The sequence below is a fragment of the Corvus kubaryi genome, unplaced genomic scaffold (genome assembly GCF_017639235.1).
Source record: "Corvus kubaryi isolate FWS band 111438036 unplaced genomic scaffold, C.kubaryi_AGA036_p1.0 66, whole genome shotgun sequence".
Classification (NCBI taxonomy): Eukaryota; Metazoa; Chordata; class Aves; order Passeriformes; family Corvidae; genus Corvus; species Corvus kubaryi.
Genome location: NW_024582054.1, coordinates 1,091,370 through 1,111,645, shown reverse-complemented (window position 1 = coordinate 1,111,645; position 20,276 = coordinate 1,091,370). Strand labels below are relative to the sequence as shown.

At 35.1% G+C, this 20,276-nt stretch overlaps 1 protein-coding gene across 2 annotated transcripts in view; it reads left to right on the top strand.

Annotated features, from left to right (window-relative positions):
* UBR1 (ubiquitin protein ligase E3 component n-recognin 1) overlaps positions 1-20,276 on the top strand; it is a 54,932-nt gene that overhangs the window by 31,656 nt on the left and 3,000 nt on the right. For both annotated transcript variants that reach the window (XM_042048113.1, XM_042048112.1), the window contains exons 29-45: positions 283-488; positions 2,797-2,890; positions 5,200-5,352; positions 5,760-5,857; positions 6,441-6,534; positions 7,938-8,086; positions 10,455-10,510; positions 10,819-10,915; positions 12,132-12,199; positions 13,055-13,205; positions 14,065-14,152; positions 15,086-15,219; positions 16,458-16,566; positions 18,640-18,696; positions 19,181-19,258; positions 19,755-19,925; positions 20,118-20,219. In XM_042048113.1, the coding sequence (XP_041904047.1) occupies positions 283-488; positions 2,797-2,890; positions 5,200-5,352; positions 5,760-5,857; positions 6,441-6,534; positions 7,938-8,086; positions 10,455-10,510; positions 10,819-10,915; positions 12,132-12,199; positions 13,055-13,205; positions 14,065-14,152; positions 15,086-15,219; positions 16,458-16,566; positions 18,640-18,696; positions 19,181-19,258; positions 19,755-19,925; positions 20,118-20,219 (1,905 nt within the window). The remainder of the gene's footprint in view (positions 1-282; positions 489-2,796; positions 2,891-5,199; positions 5,353-5,759; positions 5,858-6,440; positions 6,535-7,937; positions 8,087-10,454; positions 10,511-10,818; positions 10,916-12,131; positions 12,200-13,054; positions 13,206-14,064; positions 14,153-15,085; positions 15,220-16,457; positions 16,567-18,639; positions 18,697-19,180; positions 19,259-19,754; positions 19,926-20,117; positions 20,220-20,276) is intronic.

The window sequence follows — 20,276 nt, the reverse complement described above, 5'->3', positions numbered from 1 at the left end:
GAAACATTTTTAATGTTTAAAATATGTTTAATCTACATTGAATACAGTTTCTTGAATTTCTTGCTGTCTGAATCTACTTTACTGTTATTCTATGCTAGCTCGCTTCCTCTTTCTATTTTTAAAGAATGCTGCATTTTAGTGAGGATTGAGCAATTTCTTTATTATTTGGTTTTGTAAAGTAATTTGGTATAAATCCAGAAATACTAGCAGTGTATGACCTTGTTAGATGTCTGGAAGAATCCAGATGGTTATTTTATATCTGTGTCACTTCTGGTCTTACAGCATCTCTTCAGCAGTTGATTACTCCAGAATTGTTTTGGGTCCCAAACGAGGTCCATCTGTCATTGAGAAAGAAGTTTTGACCTGTATTCTTTGTCAGGAGGAGCAGGAAGTAAAGTTGGAAAGTGCTGCCATGGTATTATCTGCCTGTGTGCAGAAGTCGACTGCCTTAACTCAGGATAGGAGCAGAATTCTTGAACTCTCAGGAGGTACGTGATTTTTCTTCTCTAAGACTACAAGCAGTTCTGTACCTGGAGATGAAACTCTTTGAACCAACTAAACTCTTTTGTTTGGTCCGGTTGCTAAATGGCTTACTTTACTTAAGAAAAAAACGGTGAAAACTTTTAAACTGTTTTAAAATCCATGCTTTAAAACTTAAAGGAGAAGTATATGAAGATTTAGATTTGTTGCTGGGGGAAATTAGAAAATGGTTTAATCTCACAAGACTTAATAAAATACGTAGATTTGGTGGCAGTAGTTGCTTTGGATAAAAACAAGACTGTTCACAGTTCCTGTTTATTCAGGTACAGCTGCAAATTTTCCCAATATGGAGGAAATAAATGAACATTATCAGAGACCAATATGGCAACCTGAAAATGGTTAGGGTGTTCATTTTGGTTTGGGTTTTTTTTCCCCCTTACATGTCCAGGAAGTAATAAAAACAACAATATAAAAAATTAAAAATTCTAAGCGAGGATCGTATGGTAGCATCTGATGAGTGAACAAAACATTGAATACAAGAAAGTTACATGGTCACAATAGTTACATTTGTGTAATTGCATGTTGGTAGCAGGGAACACAAAACCCAGCAGAAGTTCTTTTGTAAGTAGCAGTTGACTAAACATGATGGAAATTTTGGTCTGTTACTTAAGGGAAAGAAGAAAATGAATACAATCGTAAGGGAGGACTTAAGTACTTACATTTTTCTCCTTTTTGAAAAAGGAAGTTAGTAATGTTTCAAGATAGATGCTGTTACAACTTGTAGTTTAAATTCCTTCTTATTTTCAGATGTGGGGGTGTTCTTTTGTGGTTTGTGGTCAGCTCATAGAGCAAAATGGATGCTATGTCCTATTTTTTTATTAACAGTACTATGTAGAAAATAGCTTTAAATTCTGTTTGTGTGGTTCATTATTCCTGCTTTAGTTTAGAAGTAAACTCTTGATTGTTATCAGAGGAAAGTTCATAGTTTTTTCATATTTCCCCATGGTATTACACTACTTTTTATCATGCTTACAAACCTTTACCAGGTTGTTTCACTAATAAGATATTGCATGTTTTCTCTTCTGAATAATTTTAAGTACTGAATAGTCCTAGGGCTAGGACAAACTCCTACAGAATCCTGCTTGATCCATTTTTCTTTTTATCAGCAAACTACTGGTAATGGCATTTTAAAGCCAGTTTTATAGAATTTTTGTCTAGGTCATATACTAATAGCATTTTTTTTCCCTTTTTTCTGTGGTACCCTGAAGTACAGATCAAGTCCTGTGCTCTTGTAGTCAGATACACCTGTAAATTTTCTGCAGTGAGATGCTGGGCTGTTGAAATAATTTTAAAGAGAAGAGAATGGAGTTTCTTTCTCTAAAGCTATTTCTGGGCATTATTTATAGTACTTATATCCTGCTGCATGGTCCCCTGCTGCTCTTACAGGAGGCCTGTAAGAACTTTTTTCTTTCAAAATCTAAAAAAATGGAAAAATGCTTGTTCCCCCAGCAGAAGTGCAGATAGTAGCAATTCAGTGTTGTACCAAGTTTACTTTCTATTTCATTCTCCATTTGACTTTAGGCAGCTTCAGCTGCAGTCAAACAGAATTATTTTCAGTGCAATTTAGGTTCTATTTTTTTCTTTCATTTTGTCAGATTCAAGTGTATTTGTTCAAAATCACGAACAGTCCCCCAGATGAGGCATGGAGGACTGCTGCTGTTCAGTATTATTTAGATATCTTTAAAGTGAAAGTGGGATCTCACTTTGGCTGCATGTACAACACAAAGACATGAGTACATTCTCATAATGTTTCTGTTGTTTAGAATTGTGCAAGATTAGTAAAAGACAGACTTGATTTTTGTTATTCAGCAGTGCTTTTGGTGTCAGTGGTTTGAAAATTATATGGGATTAGTTGGAGAAATTATTCATCCTACTTGTCCTTAGTAGTTTCATTTTCATGTAAAAATAAAGTAAGAAAGACATTAAAAGCTTCAGTGATAATGAATCCAACAACAGATCTGTTCCAGTACAGAAGCACGTTTTTCTCTTTTTAACCAATTTGCTTTTGAATTTTGGCATCTTTTTCTTTATAATTAGTGGAAAACCTTCAGTAGTTTAAATGGGTTCTGCTTGTCATTACTCTGCTGGATGATTGGTCTGGAAAAATTAGCCAAATGAAGTTGTAATGTGATTGTGCAAACTGTAGGAAAATAAGGTCTGAAGGCTCATGTTCTGCTTATATTGCTGCTCATTTCTGTTCATACTGATGGGAAGTTCCGTTACTGTTCATTCAATAATTTTTCTGTGTGTTTCTAGATACACTAGATCCTCTCTTCATGCACCCTGACTTACCTTGTGGGACCCACACAGGGAGCTGTGGTCATGTGATGCATGCAGCCTGCTGGCAGAAGTAAGGATGTGTCTTTGCTGCCTTTTAATGATTTTTAATTAATCTATTTTCTAAATCATCTAAGAGTACGCTGAAAACACAGTACAGTAAGTGGATATTTAATTAAGGGATGAAAACTATTTCTACTTATCTAGAAATGGCCCAAAAGATGTTTTGACTTGATGATGATGATCAAAAGTTTCTAGGGCCTTCTATGACCCAGATAAGAATCTCTAAGGAGTTACTAATTTATGCAAATATAAACAATGGAGTAAAACTGGTCAAGAATAAGAAACTGTATTGAGTAGGTTTACTTTTAGCAGTCCAGTGAGAACCAGTAGTGAGCATTCAGTAGCAACAATACTCTGAAAGTCTGTCACCAGGTCAGTACTTAAAGGGTGAAACTGGTTTATTCCAGTGAGTCTTTAGAAGAGATTCTTGCATTTAGAATAGAAGTGGTTAAATCAACGAATATTTATTTGTGACCCCTCCCATATCATTGAAGGTACCCTTAATGAAAATTAAGGGTGAAGAATTGATGCAGTTGCTATAAATTTTACTGGATTTCTATTGTTTGGGGGACCCACAACTGAGACCAAGTGTTCTGGATTTGAATGCAACCTGAACATTAAAAGGCCCAAGTTTTCTAGCTTGCAGAATAGAATCGTCCTACATTTCACTCCATGTAGGTCTGGCAAGTCTAAACTATATGAACAGTGTGAAATAATAAAGAAATAATTCCACCACTGGATAGAGTTTGGTCATGCAATTACAAGCGACTATTTATATGACATATGTTATAAAAAATCTCTTGAGGTTTGTTGTTTGTACTTGTGCCATTTTACTTTAAAGAGTCTTACTAAACTTCTAGTGCTTATCTTTCACTTTTCTACATGTGTATATATACGTTGTTTTTTACAATAAAACGTCAGTACAAAATAAATAGGTGCACACACTTAAAATGATACAGAAGTCTGTTCCTTGAGTATAATACATCTGCTCTTGGCAGATCCCTCTACATCTGCGTAGATCTAAGTAGTGCAACATTGGAGCTCAGTTCCCTTGCTCTTTTTAAGAAAAGATGACTTGCTGTATGGGTTAATGGGATTAAAGTGGACAACAGGCTCTTCTCATACGGGATGGCACAGAAGGTTTGAGTATAGTCTTTTATTTATTACATAACAGACATTCTAACTTACTAATATTCCTCCAAACGATGCCTGCCATACCTTTCTATGTACAGCCTCAAAGTACTTCAAATCCTCTAAAACAGAGCAAGTTGAAATGAGTGGAGTATCCTTGTAGTTGCCATGTATAAGGAAGAGGAGTTGCTTGCAAAAACACAGTTGTGTGAATGTGGGGAAAATAAATGTATGGGTTTTAGTTCATAACAAAATACTTTCCTCAATATTCTGTATTCATTAGAACTTCTGCACTTGCCTCTGCACATCCACTTTCTCTTCTTACAGAAATGGGATTTTATTTTATTTTTTTAAGATGTATGATTTAAAGCAAAAAAAAAAAAAATCTAGTTATTAACCTTGGTGTGGAAGTTAGATTAATTTCATCTCTCTCTCTAAGATTCTACATACTCGGTCTGAACATTAGGACTGAATTTGTATCCAGAGAAGAGGATTTAAATGTTTGATCTTTTTAATTCCTATAAATACCAATGAGACATTAATGAAATTTGAAGGCTTACTGCATCCACTAAGAAGGGGGCAAAAATTATAATGAAACATGTAAAAAGATCATAATTGTTTCTTATTTCCTTTCCAGTTAAGTAGTTGAAGTGTGATATTCTAATATATATTATTCTCGCTTCCTGTTAAAAGAAGGCTACAGTTCCACTGTCTAGTCATGAGGCTCAGTAATTGCAATCAATAGGTGATTAACCATTTGTGAAATGTTACCAGTAGTGTTTCCTAAAATTAAATAACAATATGTTCAATACCTGTTTCAAATTCACTATAGTGAGTTGCGTAGGAGAGTTATTAGATACAGTGTTTCATTATGTTGAAGATGGAAAAGTAGAAAATATAAGGACTGCTTGTCTGCAAAATCTTAGTGAAATTTATAAGGATATTATCAGCAAGGAAAACTTGCCATCATTTTCCCGTAAGTGATATACCATGCATTTTTGCATGACTTCATCTGTGTGCTCAAAGGTTTTGTATTTTCACATCCAAGCATGTAAAAGAGTTATAAGTCAAAGGAAAATACTTGTTGTCTTGGATAAGTGTTTGCTGTATAATTATGCTTTGAACCTTTGTGCTCATGTTGCATTTGAGCCGTTCCACTTTCCAGTAATTTCCTTTTTAATGTTGTAGATACTTCGAAGCAATGCAGCTGAACTTCCGACAACGTCTGCATGTTGAACAGATATTTGACTTGGAGAATGGAGAGTATCTTTGTCCACTTTGCAAATCTCTGTGCAATACTGTGATTCCTATCATCCCATTGCAGGCTCAAAAAATAAACAGGTGAAATATCAGATTGCATAACTTCTAATTAAAAATAAAAAGGAAAAATTACTTTGAGGCTGGTCAGCTTTTCAAATTTTTGGAAGGAGAACTTGGGTTTGAGCTTCCTCATCTGTCTAAAATACTGCATATCTCATTATTTAACCAAATATACGTCTTGTAGCAGTAAATTTTTTACTTTTTATAAAACATTTTTGGATTGTCTGTTCTTTAGAGCTGAAATCAAATGAGAAAGTACCTAGAACTAGTATTTAGCCTTACACTTCATTTTGTACTGTTCGCTCAAATTTTCTGAAGCCGGTAAAACTGAGCAAATACTGAGTTAATGTGTTTGGATCTAGCTGTGTCTGCTGTTTTAAGTTAAGGTGGTTCTTTGAGTAAAACCTGCTTTCTATTTTTGTTTTCAGCGAGGATGCAGAGGCAGTAGCTCAAATTCTGTCCCTAGCTAGGTGGCTGGAGATTGTCACAGTCAGGATATCAGGCTACAGTGTGAAAAATGCTAAAGGTTTGTTATCTTAATTTTTAAGCTATTCTGTGGGATATATGTCAGTACATGTTTTAACTAGTACCAGCAGAAAGCTTCAAATAAAGAATACATTTTGCTGTCAATCAAGACAGTAGCAAATAAAGCTGGGGATAAAGGCATTGCTCTTTCTGAGCTGATATCTTGATTTCAGTGTCCTCACCAAATTTCTGGCTTCTGTTAAATTATTTCCATCTTTCTTGTAGAAAAAAAATTATGTGCACTTGGAGAGGATGTCAACAGACTAATTCTCATGGTCAATTAAACTTCTGTATTGACTGAGAGGTAGTAAAAAAGAGGAAAAACTAAATTAAAGAGGACAAAATGAAAACAGGCATGAGTGTTTAGAAAATGGAAGACACAGAGAATCTACTATTTTGGGGAATAGAGGCAAATGTTACTTAAAAGAGGAATCATGGAATATAGTCTGGCTGGTGAGGTGTGTTAGCAATTATTTTCAAATCAGTTTCAAATAAAAAGAAGACTCCCTCTTGTTAAACTGCTGTAAAAACTGTAACAGCTTCTTTGGTTTTTAATGTGGATATATTTTTTTTTTTCCTGGAAGGAGAGAAACAAAATCTTCCAGCTTTCAGCAACAAGGGAACAGGGAACTCAGCTTTGGAATTCCATTCCATCCTTAGTTTCGGAGTTCAGTCCTCGTAAGTGTTACTGCCTGTTTTCCCTCCATTATATTAATTTTCCATTCAGTATCCTAGGTATACTTCAGAATTTGTATTGAAGGAAAGACATATGATTTGTTTGATCTGACTGGGGGCTTACTTATTGTTTTCCATGAGCATTCACTGAATATTGGATCTGTGAGGAGTTAGGTAGACCTTTTGGTCAAATCCAGTCTGGTACTTTTTATGTTCTTTGTACAAAGCTAGAAGTCTGGAATCTTCCAATCCACAATTCCCGTGATTTGGGTTACTTGCTGTGCCTCTAGGCAAGTTATTTATTGTCTGTCTGCCTTAATTTTCCTGCCACACATCTGTTTCAGGCATAGATTTCAGGTGGGTTTGGACACGAGGGTGGAATGTGGATCACTTAGGGGAATAGGGCTGTGTTGTCTGTTTCTATTTCTGTTCTATTCTGAATTAAACTCAATAACAACACTGAGCTTAATTTGAGACAGAAGTTAGTGGTCATGTTCCACATTGCCAGTTGTAACATTAAGCGTGTTAATTCCAGTGGCCAAAAGCCCTTGCCCACTAAAACACAATGAATGGGTAAATACTTTTCTTTCTTTTTAGATCATGCTGTAAGTACTCTACTTCTGCTACTTCAGACTGACATCATAGTTATGCAAAATACCCACATGTATGTTTTATTTGTAAAATAATAAAAAATGTTCTGTTGTCAGCTGAATCAAAATTTTTCTTGATAACTGATCTTCATAGGAAAAATTCTATAGTTAAAGTGGTGTTTAAGTGTGAGCCTGGCTAACCCCAGACTTTGTGGTACAATTGTTTTGTCCATAGAGATATGGAGATTTAATACAAATGTCATGTATTTCTGTTAGAAAGTTCTGTGTGTGACTTAGAAAAAAACCCACAAGCCATTAAAACTGCTAAATGCTTTTTTACATATAACTACATTTACATAAACCAGCCTAGTGTCATTTGAAAAGAGCTTAAATGCTAAAACATATGTTTAAAAACACACTTGAAATGTCTTCCATTTTTAGCATCTTATTGTTTTCACTTTAGGATTTATAATTACAATTTCTTACAATGTTACTTTCATTGTATTTTACTTCAAAATATTTGCATTTTTCTAGTCTGAATTATAGTGTAGTACACAGGAATAATATTTTCCATCCTGGCAGCTCTTAATCTCTCAATTTGTAGAGTCCTTTTATGTCAAGGTATTTGTTTACTACTGAAAGCTAGGGATTTTTTTCACCTCTGTCCAGACAAAAAGTTTTTTGTATTCAGTATTCAGTATTTCTTTCATAAATAACTGTCCTGGATTGAACTTACTTTGTTAGTGATTGATTAACCAGTAAGTAATAAATACTATTAATAATTGAGACTGAAATTATCTTGTCTTGGTTTTGCAGAGCCAAGTACTCAAGCAGTATCAAGGAGATGCTTATTCTCTTTGCCACCACCATTTACAGAGTTGGGCTAAAAGTGGCTCCAAATGAAGCTGATTCCCGGATTCCTATGATGACCTGGAGCACATGTGCTTTTACCATCCAGTGTATAGGTAAAGCATAATTTCAGTTTAGTCTGTCTCGTAATTGAAAATGTTACAGTTGCTTGATTGTATAATTTCATACAATATGATTGTGTAAATAATACTTTTACATAAGTACAAGCCATATGTAATAGTATAGCAAAGTAAATTATATGTAATTGCATATATAAGAATAGAATTATTATCTATAAACCAATATAAATAGTAGGATGTTTTTCTTAGATCATGAAATGAGATATGGAATGCCAACATTGAGTTTAATTTGAGACAGCAGTTAGTGATCATGTTCCACGTTATTGATTGTAACCTCAAGCGTGTTCAATTAATATCTTCAGGCTGCCAAAGATCACTGACCTGCAGGGATCTCCTATGCTAAATATCTAATAGCTGTGAGATAGTACTCCCTGTCTCATTATTTGTTTTTGTCTGTATCCTTAAAGAATCTTTGTGGAATTTGTAGAGGAAAGTCTCTTGTACTCTGAGATTGCTAAGTAGGTACCTGATAGAAAAAGAAACAAACCAAAAACCCGCCAAAAAACCTAACCCAAACATTCTCTACCGTGAATCTCTGAAGGCAAAAAAATTACCAGAAAAGTGATCTCATTTTTTAGGATAATGTACCTGTTTATCCAATTTCATTTCTGGATTACATACACAAATAAGTTTGTGTAATAAACATGAAGCTGTAGATAAATCTGTAGAGGCTTCCAGGCAGGGAGAAAGGCAAGAGCTAAGTCTGACATGCAAGATGAAGGAATTGAGAATGTAATTGTGTATGTCCATAAATGTGATTTGCCAGTTATACCAACTGTTTCTTGATGAAACTGTTGAAGTACAAGTTTAGTCTACCTTAAATCTCTAATGGACAAGACTGAACTGAAGTATCACGAGTTTAGAAGGTTTTTAGGCGGATTGGGAATATTCTGATAAGGCAGAAATAGTCACAAAACTGATTGCATCTTTCGATGGATTCTATTAAGAGTTTTCAAAAGGGTTGAGAAAAGACTGGAAACCACCCACCTTATTAACATTACTATACTTAATGATGTGCAGGTTGGTTTTGTTTGGTATATGAAAAAAGATACTGGTGGCTGTCAGGGAGGAGCTTGCCAGCAAGTATATAAATGCAAGTGTTACCACAGGTGTGATATTGAAGGCCTGTGTTAGTCATAGAAAATCCAAGTACTCTGGAGGACAAGAGTATAAAGCCAGAGGGACTACTGTGACAGTTTGATTGGATTCATTCACCACTTCCTTGGATTCATTTTTGTTTGCAAATAGAGCAGACTTTTGTGAAACTGTAAAGCAAAACGGCTTGCATAGCTTCAGTATGCTGGTCTGGAGTCTACTCATAGTGCGTTATTAAAACCATTCAGTGGGCATGTAGCCAAGCTGCCTAGACAAGGAACTTTAGAGAAACCTAGAGGAGGTTCAAAGCATCGTTGACCCAAGGGATCTGAATTAGTATTATTGCCAAAAGCCAGATCCTTGAAAAAAAAAACAAAATCAAAAAAAAAAAAAAAAAAAAAAAAAAAAAAAAATTAAAACAAAAAACCTCCAAACCAAAATCTCCCAATTAGATCAAATTTTAAAAATTCCAAGTGTACTGTTTCATATCCAAAAAGCGACTAAAGTGCAAAAAAATTATATTCTCACCATACCTTTTTACTCAACTGAGTGAATTTGGTTTCTTATTTTTATTGGCTTGTTTTTTATTATTCCTTCAGAACCAGTGCACTCAGGGAGGAAAGCTAAATTGTATTCCAGCTTGGGAATTTTGTTTTCAAAATATTTCTGTTAAACTGCAGTCAAATGCAGTAGTGCAAATTTTGCCAGGTTGCCCAGAGAAGTTGTGGTTGCCCGAACCCTGACAGTGTTCAAGGCCAGGTTGGATGAGGCCTTGAGCAACCAGGTCTAGTGAGGGGTGTCCCTGCCCATGGCTGGGGGGTGGGAATTAGATGATCTTTAGGGTCCGTTTCAACCCCTTAACATTCTGTGATTCTATGATAAACATGAGGGTAAGATGGCTGTATAGCATCTCTGTAAATGAAACTTGGTGGTCTGGAGCATTGCATAAGGGTACCTGAAAATAAATCTGAATCCATAGAATGAATGTGTTATCATCATTCATATGAAACAATGTTCCTTTAAATCCTTAGTTAGCAAGGTCTGAAAGCTGAAAATTTTTATGAAGCTTACTAAAATAATTTATCTGGGAAATGTTCAGTGCTATTTAAGACCAATTTTTTTTTTTCCAAGAGAATTCTCTTTATAAGAATGAAGTTGAGCTTTAAAAATGAGTGTCTATACTAAGAATAAATTTGTATTAGGTTGTGTAGAACAAAGCAACTTAATTTTTTCTCTGTTTAATTTTAAGAAAACCTCTTGGAAACAGAGGGCAAGCCTTTATTTGGATCTCTACAAAATAGACAGGTATGGATGAGTAAGATATGCAATATATTTTAAACAAAAAAATTTATTTATGATATACATGCATCTATAAACCTGTTGAAACTGCTAACATCAAGATCATTCTCTGTCAAGGGATATCTCTCAATGTGTGGATCCATAGTATAAAGAGCACTTTGAAAGAATAATATGTCTGCTTATATATGGATGTTCATATTAAATTAATTAATAAATGTGGTTTATGTTTGTAGACGTAAATATGTTTTTACAATTCTGTATCACTATTATATTTAGCCTTTTTTCCTGTTCAACCATTTTCTCTTGCGCTCTAGCACAGTGGCCTTAAAGCATTAGTGCAGTTTGCAGCTGCTCAGAGAACAACATCCCCCCAGGTCCTGATTCAGAAACACCTGATTCGTCTTCTAGGAGGTACTGTATTTCTTTTCTGTGCTACCTTTTGTGTCACAGAAGTTTCTGTTCCAAAATGGCTCACAGGTTAATACAGCATGGAAACAAGGGTCGGAGTACTTGTCAACAGTGCTCACTTCAGTTGCCTGAAATTACGGGGTGTGGATTGAACTCACCCCAGATTACCCAGACTTACAGGTACTCAAGTCTGGAACAGATGGGTACCACATATTTCTGGCAGTGTTCGAAATTGCTCAAATTCTCTTCTAAACAGGTGAATAAAGCCACAAAATAGGTATTTCTGTCTTAATTGTGAGACCTCATCTTCTCAGCATGGAGAAGAGAAGGCTCTGGGGAGGCTTCATTGCAGCCTTCCAGTATGTTAAGAGGGCTTATAAAAAGGAAGGAGAGGGACTTTTTATCGAGGTAGATAGGGACAGGACAAAGGGGAATGGTTTTAAACTGAAAAAGACAAGGTTTAGATTAATTATTAGACAGAAATTCTTTATTGTGAGAGTGATGAGGCACTGAAACAGGCTGCTCAGAGAAGCTGTGGATGATCCATCCCTGGAAGTGTTAAAGGCCCGACTGGATGGAGCTCTGAGCAACCTGATGAAGTGAGTGTCATCCCTGCCCATGGCAGGGGGATTGAAACTGGGTGATCTTTAAGCTCCCTTCTGATGCAAACCATTCTATGATTCTGTGATTTGCAGTACTTTCAAAAGGCTGCTTGAAGCCTAGCTTAAGATATTTCGGTCTCAGGGAGAGCTAGTTTGGGGCATGTAACTTCCCTCATGTTTCTTATTGATTAGGTTAGTATGGTGGCCTTTGTGAATCCCACACTCTCATTTGCTTTCTACTTGATAAGACTCTTAGGTGTAGTTCTTAGGCTTTTGGATTGGTGAGGTTGTGAGGCATCTAGTGTTGAGGTGCCTAAGGACCTCAACACCCTTAACAGTGTGTGGGATTTATTAGAGCCAGAGAAATAAAGACCAGAATTTTGAAGATATATTAATTAAAATTGTCAGCTGTTTGGGCATGTGGAAATAGCTAAACATGCACAATCAATTAAATCAGGCGTAAACAGTTAATTAAATAGATCCTCAGTTTAGAGACCTTTGATGAAAACACTGAAATGATAGAGGCTCTAAACTCAGATTCTGATACTACAGTACTACAATTCAATCCAAAAGAAGAAAATATGTGTTAAATGTATAACTGATACTTTATTTTGTAGTTCTCCTGCCAAACTTTAAAGGGGAGGACACTCCATCACTCTTAGAAGTAGATATGTTCCACATTTTGGTAAGCAGGTTCATTTTATTCTTCATTTTAATACTTTTTTTTGAGCATCAATTTTTGTGTTCTGTACTCTGTAAATAGTCCTGCACTATCTGTTCACTTGCATCAGTCAAATGATTATACAAGAACAACAATCAAATGATTACATATGACTGCTATGTATGTTTACTTTTAGTTCTGCTAACTTTCAAGTCTTTGCTGTCCTGTTCTTATTAAATTTCATGCTTGCAATCTCAATCTTCTTTTTAACACTTCCATTGTTATTAAGCATAAAAAAATAAACTTAAGAAATATACTCAGTTTCTTTCCCTCACTTTCCCTTTGTCTCAGTCAGTATCTCATACGTTCTGATTCCTTGACATTCACTCTCATTACCTTCTGGTATTTTTCTTAGCCTCTTCTTTCTGTTCTTAATACAAATCTGTATTATTGGTTTTTCTGCTGTTAAAAAAACCCCAAGCAAGTATAAAACAGCCAACAAAACCAAACTCACCAAATAAAATCTGTTTTACCGTGGCTGCTTTTCTATCTAATGCTCGGTCTCACTTCTCACTTATTGCAGTGTGTTTTGTCTTATGTCAAAGAACAGAAATTAAGCTTTTTAGAACTGGACAACCTGTCCTGGTGTATCTCTAAACTGGCAATTACCACGCAACTCAGAGTTTCCTATGTACCATGCTGCACAAATGGTTAATATTTTCCAGTGGGTTTTTCCTACACTTTGAATTAAAACCAGCAAGATAGATTAACAGACTGCAGAAATAAAATACAAATGTATGGTGAGAATATAATTGTTACCCTTGTATCTATTACCAAATTTTTGTCACTTTAATATTTGCCTATTCCTTTTCACTGTAGGTGGGAGCTGTGTTATCCTTTCCATCTTTATACTGGGAAGATGCTGTAGACTTGCAACCTTCCTCAGTTAGTTCAGCCTATAACCACCTCTACCTCTTCCATCTGACAACACTGGCACACATAGTGCAAATTGTCATCTCTTCAGCAACAGGTAGATGTGTATTTATGTCGCAATTTTTGGACATTTTTGCACAATTTCTTAAAAATAATGTATTGACACCATTAGTGTCTTCCAGGTATAAACTTTCTCATAATAAAGTGACACTTAGGGCTAGGTAGTAATAACTGTTTTCTGGTAAAAATGAAATAGCGCTACATCAAGTTCAGAGCATTTTATTATATCACTTCTGTGTACTTAAGCTTTAAGAAAACAAAGTAGTTATTGATATACCAGTACTTGCTCCAGTCAGTCATTTCAGAGGGGTAACTTTCCCTTTTTCACTCCTTGTAGGAGAATCAAAGTTCTGCCAAGCAGTGTCACTGAGCTGTACAGTGACAATCATTATGGATTTGAGAAATAAAATTTTCTGCACCCTTCAACTTAGGAAATACCCAGATCCGAAATACAGAATCCTGTAAACTGATAGAAGAGACTTTCACTTTCCTCTCTATTTCATAACATTGTTAAAAATTACCAGTAGCCTATAGGCTTACTAGCTACTAGTTTTCTTTTTCTTCAGTATGATAGGAATTAAAAAAAACCTAAACATTTTTAAAAATTTCTGTAGCTTAAGCTATGTAGGACAACTTCAAAAGTTCAAGGGAAGGAAGCAGTTCTTTACATGAGGATAAGCAATGAGGGAGTAATGCTGATTGTTCCTTACAGCATTCAGTCTTAGGAGAACATTTTTAAGGCAGAAAATAGCAAATAGAAAAGAATTAAGCAAAGTAAAGTGGAAATAATTCTGTACTGCAATTAAATAATAAAAAAAAAAAGGTTTTAGTATTTGTAAAAGAGAAGTATGTCAGGATGGAGTGCATTTACAGTGGATTCATCTTTTTGTGTGCAGAATCCCCCACTGCTCACTCATCTGACAACAGTGAGGAGGCACAGTCTGCACAGTCCTTCTGTAGAGAGGTTTGCCAGTACACCAGTGGGTAAGTGCAATTCAGATGCAGCATTACATTTTCCTGGAAAGATAGCATTCCACAGGATTGACCAGCACAACACAGAAAACAGGAAAAAAATTACCCATTTTGTATGGGGAGTTAGCAAAGTGCCTTGTGCTTTCTTCCCATGCTCCTGAACACTGAAACTGGTGAAAGGAATGCTTTTAGTTAAAGTGCTGCATTTTGTGGACAGCAGAGTAAATCATTTGTCTGAGAATAAAAAAATACCTGTATCCATTCTGGAGAGAAATACATCCATTTACAGTATTTATTTTTTGTTTGCTTTGATTATTTTGGTTTAGATCTCTTGTGTTATGAATGGAATCCAGAAAGAAGGAAATGGCCCTACTACAAAAGTGGGATAAAGTGTAAATGATGAGTGTTAGTGTTGTGGCTTCCATAATGAAGTATGAATTAGTAATTTTTTTATTCTATTCATTTTATTGTTTCTGAAGAGTACTTACGCTGGTCTAAGTGGATTTTTCTCTTTCATAAACTACATTCAAAACACCAACTGAATCAAAAATTTTCACCATTTCAAAAATTGACTGGCTTTTAGTAATAAAATACAACCAGTGTAAGAATCAATTGCTCTGTGTGATGTGTTGCACTATTTATATCAGATTATTTTGAATAACCTAGAGCTGTGTATTGGCTGTTTATTTTTTGTAATTCTGAGAAAAATAGAAGTTGACCTAATTTGAAGATTTAGTACAGGTATGGAGCATAAATTCAGTACTCATTCCTTAGGAAGAAGGGAAGCTGGAAGTTAAGTGTTGGTGGCTGTGTTTCACAGATTTTGGGGTACGTGAGTGTTGCTTCTACACAGCTACCATTCTACCAAGGCTAGCCAAAATGTGAAAGTGCTAGAAGGATTTGCACTGTGAACTACTGCAGCTATTTCTCATTTGTGTTTTACAGTTGCTTTAGTCAGGATATTCCAGGCTGGCTTGTGTGGGATTGTGTTAAAACAGGCATCATGCCTTACCTTCGTTGTGCTGCTTTATTTTTTCATTATTTGCTGGGAGTTTCTCCACCTGAGGAACTACTACAAGGTAATTGTGAGAAAACAAATGTATGACCTTTTTCATCTTGAAAGAATTTTTAAATGTTCCCAATAACTTAACAATACTCAATACATTAAAGTAAGACTTGGGAAGTAAAGGACTTACTAATTTGTAAAGGAAGGGACAGGCATGAGAAGCTGCATTGTCTTGGGTTTCTTTGCATAGAAGAGCATTACTTTTGAGGTTCTGAGTATATGCAAATATGTGAATTATCAATGATTTATTGATAGTAAGTAGTTGTTGATAAAGATTCAGTGGTTTAAGCATAATTTCAGGAATTTAGATTACAACACCTGAGAAATTGCCTGGAGTATATTTTAAAAAAACAATCTTTTTGTGTAGTGCTAATGTTGGTAAATGCTAAAGGTACAGGGATTGAGCAAAACAAAGTCAAATAGATATAAAGCACATTATAAAAATTAAGCCTCTTCCTTGAAGAAACCTAATGCATTGCAGATACTAACCCCAAAAACAAAGTTTGACATCTGTCAAAATGCAGTGAAACACAGAATCATCAACTATTTGGAAAGAAGGACCATAATTTCTATGAATAACTGAAACAAAATATAACATGTGTAACATATAACAACAAAAATATAAAATTGATTTATATAAACTGTGAACTAAGTTTGAGTTTTTATTAGAATATACAAGTCAAAATCTCTGCACTTCAGGATATGCTTATCCTTACCAGGAGTCTGGATCTTTGATGCTGTAGGGAAGAGTCTTACTGGTGAACCAAAAATGTCATTTTCTGTAGCAGAGACAATAAATGACCACCCAGCAAACTATTAAATTATTTATTATATTAAATTAGCCCAACTTTATGTAATCTGTTAGCACTGACTTTATTACAGCAAAATTTAATATTGAGGACTGTCATAAGGATAGTGAAAAACAAAAATGCGAGTACAGAAACCTACTGCACTGTGTTACATATTATGCAGTAATTTAAGCAAGGAATTCTGTTATTGCAGTAACTTACACATTAAAAAATACTTAATAGTAATTAATCAAATTTGTTTAAACAGATCCTCAGCTAATCCAAGTTACTATAGCTCTGATTAAGTTGGTGGAATAATATCCAATTGTACTATGTAGGAGCTATGCTGAAGATGTAGGATACAGACTGTTCAATGGAAAAGGGATCAGGAGATTTCTAGTTTTGAGTGAATTATTCAGCAGTGGTGAAACGATTAAGCAGTTGTTCTTGTTTTCTTTTGCAGTTTCTGAAGAAGGGCAATTCAAGGCACTTTGTAGTTACCTCTCTCTACCTACAAATTTGTTCCTGCTCTTTCATGAATATTGGGACACAGTAAATCCACTGCTTCAAAGGTACTAACTGGGACTGGACAGGCCATGTTTTTCTGTTGTGGTGGCCCTGTGGGAATTCTAGATCAAGTTTGGTAATAAATGATTGAGCTCAAATTCATACTGAAGTTCTAAACATTTTGCACAGGTACAATGAATCTCTTAAAGCACTTCAAAAACATAAAGCATTCTCTATTTTATGGTAATTCCAATATTAAGTAATTATAGTTTATGGGACTAGTGCTTGCAGACCTATATGAAACCATACAGGCAGAAGTTATTTTAAACCTTTGCTTGCTTGATATGCCACTTAATGTTCATTTGCCTATTTTTAATCTGTCTACAGAAAAAATGCTGATTACATGAGCTATAAAATGAGATTGTAGAAAATCCCGTAGCTGACAGGGTGAGGCTTTGTATTATTTCTTCTCAGCATTTGGAAAATAGACTGCTGGATGTGTAAAGTGGCTTAATGTTTAAAAGGTACAGTTTGAGCATTACCATCTGCAGTCATGAAATCATAAAATGTTAGAGGGTTGGGAGGGACCTTAAAGATCATCTGGTTCCAACCCCACTGCCATGAGCAGGGACACCTTCTACTAAACCAGGTTGCTCCAAGCCTTATTCAACCTGGCCTTGAACACTGCCATGGTTGGGGCATCCACACCTTCTCTGGGCAGCCTGTTCCAGTATCTTACCATCCTCAAAAGAAAGAATTTCCTTCCTAGTTTTTGACCTAAATTTCCCCTCTTTTAGTTTGTGAAAGTAGCGGTAAATAAAGAATTGGTTAAATTCTGCATTCAAAACCTCAAATTGAATAAACGGACATACCACCCCCACCCCAATTAAGAATAATCCAGCTATATTGTGTTGGAGAATGTGTATTTAATGTGACCATTTGAGCACCTGGTTGCATTAATGATTATTCCTGGTTCTTGGCAGAATTCTCTGACTCACATTAACTTTTACTGCATTGTTGTTTAGTTGGGTTTTCTAACCTCTCGTTGTTTTAATCTTTATTGTCCAGACTTCTTCCATGTAGGGATGTTTTGAACTGTTGATTTCCAACTTATAGTCCATATAGCTGACCTAGACAGTTCTCTACATACAGTTTTATTATGATCAATTCCATGTGTAGTATATATTATTACTTATAAATTAATACATTAATTTTTACAAGTAAATTATAAAATAAGTTTGTCTTACTTGTTCCTTGATATTGGCTCAAAGACATAACAGTGCTTCTAAGAGAACACAGAAGATGATGCTTGTGAACATTGGGAAAGATCACTAGAAGCAGGATTAACAAATAGTTACAGTGCTCCCAGTCAGAAAAAGAGGTTTCAAGCAGGAGGCTGCATGTTTAACGTAATAGTAACAGTTGCCAAATCATCATGCAGGTTCCCATATGTTTTTTCACAGAATCTTATTTCAGAAGACTAAATTTGATGATTGTTGAGAAATGCGTTAAATGAAGCATGCTAGATTGACCATCTGGTGTAGTTCTTTCTCCCTTCTCCTCCTTTTTGTAGAAATAACTTAAAAAACGTCTTAAACATACCAGTTCCTCTGTTCAATAACTGGCCAATACCTGCCATTGTTTCAATAGGCACATTTGGCCATTCTAAGCAAGCACACATCATGCAATAAACAATTGTAAAATAACCACTAGGTGATGATTATTTAATAAAAACAGCAAATGTTTTTCTATTAGACTGTACAATATTTTTTTATTTATGCTGTGTCTTTTAGTGCATGTATTCCAAAAGGTGCTGTGTATTGTACCCCACTTTGAGAAACTGAGTATGTCTGAAGATTGCATGCATTTTTTAACTGTGTTAATCTTGTGTTTTCATGTGCATGATGATAATTTTAAGCATTTTTTCACATAGGTTTTCCTCCTGTATGCAAACTTAAAATGTTCTCCTTAAGAAAAGTATAAAAAAACATCCCTTTTTTTCCTTGCAAAGTTTTAGGTAGAAATATCAATGCTTTTATCAGTGTTGTGTTTGCTTATCATTTACTAGTTTAGTTTAATGAACCTAAATGTGTATTTTTACCAAAATGCTGTCATCTGCAAATGTTTGTTTGAAATAGGTGGTGTTCTGACCCAGTGGTGTTAAGTTGTTTGAAAGGGAAAAGCATTGCAATAAGGTAAGCTTACTGTTACTGTTTTCTTCTGGTTTTGATTTAAAATACTTGAGAGAATGAAGTGCTTGTTGTGGGCAAGTTAGAGACTGCGTGTTTTATTCCTTGTGCTCTACTACTAGAAGTACATTTGTCTTTAAATGTCTTGTTTATTATTCCTCATGGAGTGACTCTTCATTGAGATTGTACAACATTGTTAGACAAGTAATCTGTCCTGCTCTAGGAAAGAAAAAAAGCTAACTGAAATATGAAATGTCTTCATACATGTAGGTTATATATGAAATTTAAGTTCAACACTTTGCTGGAATATAGAAAATATTCAAGCTCCCATGTGAAGCGTCTCACTTGGGATTCCAGGACTGAAGAATTGCTCTAGAATTGTAGACACTTGCAGAAGTGACCAAAAGTTTAGCAGGGATTCATAGTTATTTATTCTGTTAATTGCTTTGATCTTTATTATTCTCATAATAGTTCTTTTCCACTTACCCAGGTATCCTAGGAAAAGAAATCGTTTAATAGATCTTCCTGAAGACTATAGTTGCCTTCTGAACCAAGCCTCTCAGTTTAAGTAAGATGTGGCATATTTAGTTGTCTTCTTGGATGTTTTGTCACTTCTAGTGAATTTTATATTCTTGCAGTTACTGTAACTGGTGTTGAAACCAAACAAAAATTATTTTGTAGAAGTGAAGGCATTGTTATGTTTATACTGGCCAATGCTAGCACATGTTCATTTTTAAATGTGAAACACAACTTGCTAACTGAAGTAATTTTTTTTTTTATAAGACAATATGTAAAATTTTTATAGCTTAATCTGCTGGTCATTTTTCTCCAGTGCAATGTGCATTCAGTTTGGCTGTAAGTCTGAAAATTATTTTTGCACTGGACACAACAAGCCCAGATGATGGCACTGTTTTAATATTTCTTAGGTTTTTGTTTGATTGTGATTTGGGGTTTTTAGTTGATTGGATGATCTTTTTGGGGTTTTTTAAGGAACATTAACTTCAGTTAACATTTCTTTTAAAGTTTTCATTCCTACTGTGACATGCTGGTTACACTTCTTTTAGATGCCCACGGTCTTCTGATGATGAACAAAAACACCCAGTATTGTGTTTATTCTGTGGGGCAATGTTGTGTTCCCAGAATACTTGCTGTCAGGAGCTGGTGAATGGGGAGGAGTTGGGAGCCTGTACTTCTCATGCTCTTCAATGTGGAGCTGGAGTCTGCGTGTTTCTCAAGTAAGTAGCCAGAATTTAATGTGTTAAAGAATAAAGGGAAATATTAGAAGGACAGAATTCACAACATTGTCAAAGCATTTGATTCTTTTTGTCTGAGATAAAGAAACATTACTTCGACATAAGTTAAGCTCACCAAAAAGGGAAGAGCCTCCTTGGAGTTGTATTTTAAATGCAGCTATTCTTTTCTTTAAGAATCAGGGAGTGCAAAGTTGTCCTCATTGAAGGTAAAACCAGGGGCTGCTTATACCCTGCGCCCTACTTGGATGAATATGGAGAAACAGATCCAGGTCTAAAGTAAGTATATGTTTGACTTCCTACATTTTCATTTTTGTATCTCTTTCTTTCTTACAC